This window comes from Bison bison, unplaced genomic scaffold, assembly GCF_000754665.1.
Source record: "Bison bison bison isolate TAMUID 2011002044 unplaced genomic scaffold, Bison_UMD1.0 scf7180017864167, whole genome shotgun sequence".
NCBI classification, from domain to species: Eukaryota; Metazoa; Chordata; class Mammalia; order Artiodactyla; family Bovidae; genus Bison; species Bison bison.
The window spans coordinates 3686317-3693929 of record NW_011494739.1 but is presented as its reverse complement, the minus strand read 5'-3'; the positions used below and the strand labels follow the sequence as shown (position 1 = coordinate 3693929).

At 38.7% G+C, this 7613-nt stretch overlaps 1 protein-coding gene across 2 annotated transcripts in view; it reads right to left on the bottom strand.

The window, feature by feature from the left end:
- SPO11 (SPO11 meiotic protein covalently bound to DSB) overlaps positions 1-7613 on the bottom strand; it is a 14423-nt gene that overhangs the window by 3580 nt on the left and 3230 nt on the right. For both annotated transcript variants that reach the window (XM_010841813.1, XM_010841814.1), the window contains 8 exons: positions 7259-7347; positions 6782-6848; positions 6429-6537; positions 6000-6083; positions 4808-4844; positions 4264-4373; positions 774-873; positions 449-486 (listed from right to left, as the gene is read on the bottom strand). In XM_010841813.1, the coding sequence (XP_010840115.1) occupies positions 449-486; positions 774-873; positions 4264-4373; positions 4808-4844; positions 6000-6083; positions 6429-6537; positions 6782-6848; positions 7259-7347 (634 nt within the window). The remainder of the gene's footprint in view (positions 1-448; positions 487-773; positions 874-4263; positions 4374-4807; positions 4845-5999; positions 6084-6428; positions 6538-6781; positions 6849-7258; positions 7348-7613) is intronic.

Below are 7613 nucleotides of genomic sequence, written 5' to 3'. Positions count from 1 at the left end.
GTTCAGAGGACCACATTTTGAGAACCACTGATGTGTAGCAGTTGCCGTCCCTAGTGGTAAAGTTTGGTGGTCTTTTTATTTCTCCTGATGGTTGGAATTGGAAAAGTCAGAATTCAAGACTATATATGCTTTTCAGGGTATAATTGGTAATCAGTGTTGCTATGCGGAGGGCTTGCCATTACTTCAGCAGGCCAGGAGAGTGGAGGATAATTAAGGCCTCTTGCCCAAAGGTAATCCCACTCTGTCATCTGGAGTCACACTGGTTATGCTGGAAGCTGGAATCACAGACTCTGAAACAGAGCGGCCCTAGACTAGGACAGTAGCTTCCCTGGTACCTTTTGGGGGCCCTCAGCTTACTAGGGGCTGATAAGTAAATGCAGAAATCACTCCAGTGAATAATATAAACTATCTCAATAGTGGAAAAGGAAAAATATTTTTCTATACTTACCATAGATCCATACTTATAGATACACATTATCTCTATGCCTGTTAAAAGAAAGTTAACTTTTAAATTTGTCTCCTTGCATATTATAGTTAGATAATTATATCTAACATCTGCAGTTTTTATTTTTGTGAACAATACCAGTGGAAAATTTATGGTTCAGTTTAATACAGTAAAAAAACAATAAATATCCCAAATGATTAGTCATTCATTTAAATCTAATACTCATATTCTTTTAAAGTATTTTATGAAAGTGTTCTATGAGCAGAAAAACACAAGCTATAAATATGATTTGATTATGACTATTTCAAATAGTCTAACAATAAATTACCATGTGGATCAGCATCTACCAGAGTGAAAACAGGAATGTGAAATGTATCCCACAACTTCTTGATTAGAAGTCTTGTGTTCAGATCAGGTACCCCCTTTCCCTAAAAGCAAGGATTGAAATCATGCATTTTAATTTCAGTAGAATGAAACTGATGACACTGTATCCTTATTTTATTATTGACATAAATATCTTCATAACTTTGACTTAATTATCCCAGGCCTAGGAAAATATTTTAGCAGAAACAAAAATAATAAAAAATGTGACATACATAAAGATGTCCACTGCAGTGTTACTTAAAAGGACAGAAACCACAGTAAATATCCAAAAGATCTAACAACAGGCAGCATCGCACAGTGGTGACATGCATCGGCTTCAGAGCCGACTGCCTGCAGAGGCGCCTGGCTCTGCCACTTCTTAGCAGCATGGATCTTAACAGTCATGAAAACTCTCTGAGGTCTGGGGCTTTGTAATAACACCTTCTGCTATTATTACAGGAACTAAGTTATTAAATAATTATAAAGCATTTAAAAGTATCTGGTTTAAACTCAGGATTTAATAAAACCAAACAGTAGAATAGTATTATGACGTGATTAAAACAATAATTATGTAGAAAAATAATTTGAAGAGCATTACAATACTGTTAAAAGAGAGAACAGGAAACCAAATGAAATGTGGAACAGGGAGGAAGCAAGTAGAGGTGAGAACGGGCTTTTGATGGGATAGCCCTGAGTCTGAATTCCCTCTCCACCAATCACTAGTGGGTTTCCTAGTCTCTTTAGGCTGTGGCTTTATTTATAAAACTGGGCTAAATATGCGTACCACACAGAGTTATGGCACTGTAGCAATGTGGAGTTGAACTATCTTAATCCCAGTACTATGGCTTCCCTGGTGGCTCAAGTTTTTTTTTTTTTTTTTAATATGTATTTATTTAATTTACTTATTTGGCTATGTCTGGTCTTAGTTGCAGCACACAGGATCTTTTGTTGTGGCACTTAGGCTTTGTTGCCCTGTGGAGTGTGGGATCTTAGTTCCACGACCTGGGATTGAACCCACATCCCCTGCATTGCAGATTCTTAACCACTGGACCACCAGGGGAGTCCCTCTCCAAGTCCCCAGCCTTGAGATTGTGGTAAAATACCTTCCTGAGTCCCAGTGTTCTATTGTTAAAATGGGGATGATAATAATACCTATCTCATAAGGCTGGAGAGACTTTACAAGTTGATATGAGGGCATGAAGAGAAGGGGGCAACAGAGGATAAGATGGTTGGATGGCTTCACTGACTCAACGGACATGAGTTTGAATAAGCTCCAAGAGATGGTGAAGGAGAGGGAGCTGGTGTGCTGCAGTTCATGGGATCTGAAAGAGTTAGACACAACTGAGTGACTGAACAAAGTAGAAAACAGCAGTAAATGTGAACCCTTATTACGTAAAGTACCTAGCAGAGTTCCTGGTGTATCACGAATACATAGTGAATGGTAGTGTATTTTAATTGTTTCCTTTGGGAGAGATAACCCATATATGTGGTAGAGGAGTCAGACAGTACCAAATATTCCTTCCTAGCCCAGCCCTCGACTCTAAGCTCCCCTCTGCAGGGGCAGCTACTACAGGCCAGCTACTAGTGGGTGTTTCACCATAGTAACAACAGCAATTATCAACGGCTGCCATGACAGCACCAACATGTAGGTAGACAAAGACTAGAAGGCAGCATTCAAGAGGAAAGACAAGGTAAAAAGAGAAATGTGACCAAGAGCTGAGCTTTATGTGCATCTCCAGTGCACTAGTACCAGCTGTGATTCAAACTCCAAGGGCTGAAACGGAGGCCTGGGCCACTGCTGGTTTGTCTGTAACAGCTTGTCTTCTGATCGGTCCAGCAAGCATGCACTCTCACCAGGAAGGTGTGAAAGAGCAGGAGGACTCCACCAAAAGTGAACCACAGGACAACGCCATTGAGCGATCACTTCAGGGGTTCAGGTATGGCCTTTGTTACTGGTGAGGTCTCAGTGTACATTTTCTGTCACAACTGTTCTCCCCTCTCTTCAAACTGGGCACATGCCACTAGGATCTCCTGTTAGCATCTCAAATTTTTATTTCTAAGACTACATTCAACATCTTTTTTCTATGAAGAACCAAGCCTCCCTGCCACTTGTTCTATAGCATCCACGGGGACATCGTGGTAAAGCTCCACACACTAGAGTCATTTTGACTCATTCCTCTCACCCCATGGTCATCACGTCCTTTTAAACTTGCCTTGGAAATGTCCTTTGCTTAAGTCCTTTCTCTTTAACCATTTCCCTGGCAACCTGCCACCTGAGAGCCTCCAGACAGGCTTCCTGAATCCAGTTATCTCCCTATCCATCTAACTAATGATGCTACCACACGAATCCTTGTCATTTCCTTTCTCACCAATCCTCCTCACTTTTGTTAACACTTGATATTTTTGCACTAAATCAGGATGCCTCCTGGGGGTGGCCAGGCCTTCCAAGATGCCAACAGCTGCCCAACATCCTGCTCCCTCGGCAGGTCAGCTCTCCTACTGCTTCCACAAACATACCTCACAAACATCATACTTACTATTAATAAGCCAAGAGAACTGTAAGTAGATGAGCTTTTTTTTTTTCTTCAGAGAACTAGGTCTTTATGCAGATCTGTAAGAGTGGAGGAAGGCTGGTACAGGAGGGGGAACCTGATGTGTCTGTTGCTCTCCCATCATCTCACTGACCCACACCCCTGGCTTCCTGTACTGCCACCTCCTTCTTCCCCAGGCCAGCGGATGTCACTGGTCTCCCCAGTTCTATGAACACCTCCTGCATTACCCTTTGCTAATTATTGCCTGTAGTTCCCTGTGTATTACCTCAACATACGCTTCTGTGTTCTTTGCTGTTCTTTCAACAGCATACAAACTGTGTGAGGAAGAACAAGGAGTGGCTCTTGTTCATTCAACCCTGTCAAAGTTCCCATGTTACCATATTATAGTCAAGACAAGTAGCCCCTGTGGGAATGGTGTTGAGGGTGATACTGAGAGCCTGTGTAAACTTACATTTTTATTAGAAAATCTCTGGTGTTTAAGAATCGGGACCATCACCTTGATTTCAGTTAGATTTGAGGATGGTTAAATAAACACCTTGGAAATTCTTGTTCTATAATCCCAAAGGATGCTTCACAGTGACAAGAGAATGCTGTTCAAACTCATAGATGAAGTTATAAGCCACTCTTGTGTGTATATGTGCTTCAGTTGTGTCTGACCCTGCAATTCCTTGGACTGTAGCCCGCCAGGCTCCTCTGTCCTTGGGATTTCTCAGGCAAGAATACTAGAACAGGTTGCCATTTCCTACTCCAAGGGATCTTCCTGACCCAGGGATAGAACCCATGTCTCCAGCACTGGCAGGCAGACTCTTTACCACTGAGCCATCTGGGAAGCCATAAACCCCTCTTACTGATCACCAAAGTAGTACATTAGTCTGGTAATTGAGGTAAAAGCAGATAATATACCGTAACCATGATGCATGGAGACATTTTGTTGCAAAAGTTGTCATCCAGGAGGCGCTGAAATGTTGCATCTTTTTCTACAATTAGTAGAAATTTCGCATCTGTAATTAAATCTGTGAAGTTAAGGCTGATAAATTTAAGGCATGTGTGTTTCAACTGAACCACTAATTATAAGTAATGATGCCATATCGATCAATTCAAAAGTAGCTACAGATACAGAATTTTTGTTTTTACCTTCATACTTCAGATACCTATTCTCTTCCAGGGCATCTTCCCAAGCCAGGGATCGAACCTGCTTCTCTTGCCTCTCCTGCACTGGCAGTCAGATTCTTTACCACTAGCGCCACCTATTCACACACCGTATTTACATATCTTTCTTACTAGGTAGTGAGCTCCTAAAAATATCCTAGAAAAGGGAGCATGATGTGTTCATCTTGACCAATACAGGGTATGGCTTACTGGTTACACATTATGAAGGCTTGATTTATTAAAGTAAAAATGAATGAACATTCTGTAAATTTAAATAGCTTTCTCACTCAAAGGATACTCTGAATTCCTTGAATATTAGATGGCACAGCAACAGCCTAAGTTAACAAGAGGAGACAGTTTTTATTTTAAATAAACAGCAAGTATAACAACATTTGGGCTTCTCTGGTGGCTCAGATGGTAAAGAATCCACTTGCAATGTGGGAGACCTGGGTTCGATCCCTGGGTTGGGAAGATTTCTTGGAGGAGGGCATGGCAATCCACTTCAGCATTCTTGTCTGGAGAATCGCCATGGACAGAAGAGTCTGGTGGGCTACAGTCCATGGGGTCTCGAAGAGTCAGACATGACTAAGCGACTAAGCAAACAAACACAATAACATTTAAAAATTTATCAAGAACACTTTTTGTTGTTGTTTAGTTGCATCAGTTGCAACCCCTGTGGACTGTAGCCCGCCAGGCTCCTCTGTCCATGGGATTTCCCAGGCAAGAATATTGGAGTGGGTTGCCATTTCCTCCTCCAGGGGATCTTCCCAAGCCGGGGATTGAACCCGTGTCTCTGAGTCTCCTGTATTGCAGGTGGATTCTTTACCACTGAGCCACTGGGGAAGCCCTATATTTTTTTAATTTTCATTTTTAAAAATACACTGTCATCAGAAGTCTATGCTTCAGTAAGAAAACAGTAGGACACAGATTTACTTTTCAATAAGAAAACAGACACACGACCCAAACTACTTCCCAGCAGGTGAAAATTTCTTGGAAACTTTATAGATATGTGACTTAAAAAGCAGAAACTGATGAAGGAAAGACTTCCTTCTCATAGGTGTCATTCTCCTCTTTCCAAAATGGTGAGTTAACCATTTCCAAACTTCTGTGCTAGTTCTGTGACTTTCTATGTACTAAAGCCTAGCAAACACTTTAGTCTCAAACTTACAAATTTCAGAACCAGAAAATTTTATGAACATCACATAAATAGCCATGCTAAAATGGTCAAGTCACACTCTACCTGAAAACAAAAAACAGTGCATTTAAAAAAGGAATGTGTATGTTTGTTTATTTCAATATGACATCTGACAACTGGCATATTTGGAAACTGGGTAATATACAACCCCTAAAGCATATACCTATTCATCCTTTCATTTTATTTTAAAGTCTTAAGCTCTGAACTACATAACAAAGCCAGTCAATAAAGTGCGTTTCAAACACAAATGAGTTTGATATGGCGTGGAAGCACATGAACACATTATGATGCTTACTGTTGCACGCGTGCAGTTCACCTTGGTGCCGTCTTCCTCCAGGTACTTTAAATCGCCAGCAATTAAACCTTTTGATGTAGACAGCTGAAAAAAGTAATAGTCATATATGAAACCTTTTTCCCCAGTGCATTTTATGCTTCTAAGTCCCTTCTCATGTTCACCTGCTAAATTATATAGGGGTTTTGGATCAGACTGAAATTTAAGAAATAAAGGAGAAAATACATAAGTGTTTAGGAATGAAAAGTATTTGACAATTCATCAGTTTTGCTTCCTTTAGCCAAGGGGATACACTGAGACTAGATTATTCAAATTCATAGTGAGAAAAATATAATATCAAAAATATGAAAAGAAGGCACAGATTACATTTATTCTTCTACTATAATTTTCATACTTTTTGTTTTAAAGTATCTTTTATTAAATGCCACTTACAATATGCAGACTCCTCCTTGGCACTTTTAACATACAGGAAATATCATTAATAATATTGTCCACAACAGTCTGGTTACCAAAGAGTTGGCTGTCAGTGTAATAAATGTCTCTGTGAAAATATTAAAAATATATTTTTTAATTAATCATATTTTCTCTGAATATGATAAATATTGGAATATGAACTGAAGAAAGCTTTGAGTGGATGTAAACAAATAATTTATTACCCACAGACTAGTTTTATATAACTTTTCAAAACATATAATGAAAGTCAATCCCACACATATAATGAAAGTCAGTCCCACTTAACCTCACAACGCATTTCAAAGAATAATTTATTAGAACAATGTACTTACCTTTTGGTTGCATAAGTATTGCTCTGTACTAATTTATAAATCATGGAAAATATTTTAAGAATTAGTGCTGGAAAATAAGATGCAATAAGTGAGTTACTTATCACTTACAAAAATCAAAACATTCTGTGATCAAGGATTAACTCTCTCTAGTTACTTTGCACAACATTATAAAAATTATCTTTCCAAAAGAGAAGTGTTAAGTACAGAATGATAACTGTCTACAAGTTAGATAAAATTAAGTGTTCTATGTACAGCAAAATTGAATATTTTCCCACTGAATCATATACTTGAACATTCATTTTGGAATAATACTTTACTTCCACAGTTATTGACAATGCAGAATTCTACAAATTTATTTCAAGTACAGGATGGCCTATTAATGAACAAGTAAAAATTATTTAGCTCAGAACAACTATAACCCAGAGAGTAATCAAAATTATTTATTTTACCACTAAAAGCTAAGAAAGATGAATTTACCAAAATTTTTAACTGATTTTGGTGAATCACTTTTGATTTTTCTTGTGGTACAATGAGATACCATGTGAAGACCCACAGAATCTTCAAACCTGTCATTTTGTTTAAAGCAAGGGAATAGAATAAAAAAAGAGTTAACTTCTGAACACCAAACAACATATGATTAATTTCCTCTTCTGAACATCATTTAAATCCACATTTCTTCCCAATGTAAGCACTGAAGTTTTAGGATAACCTCGTTTATAAGCTTAGAGAATTCCAAGTGGTAATTAGGTAATTATCTTGGCAACATACAGAGGCACTAAAAGAGTGTTTAAAATACATGAATTAAACACCTTTGATTATAGTGTGTGTGCAT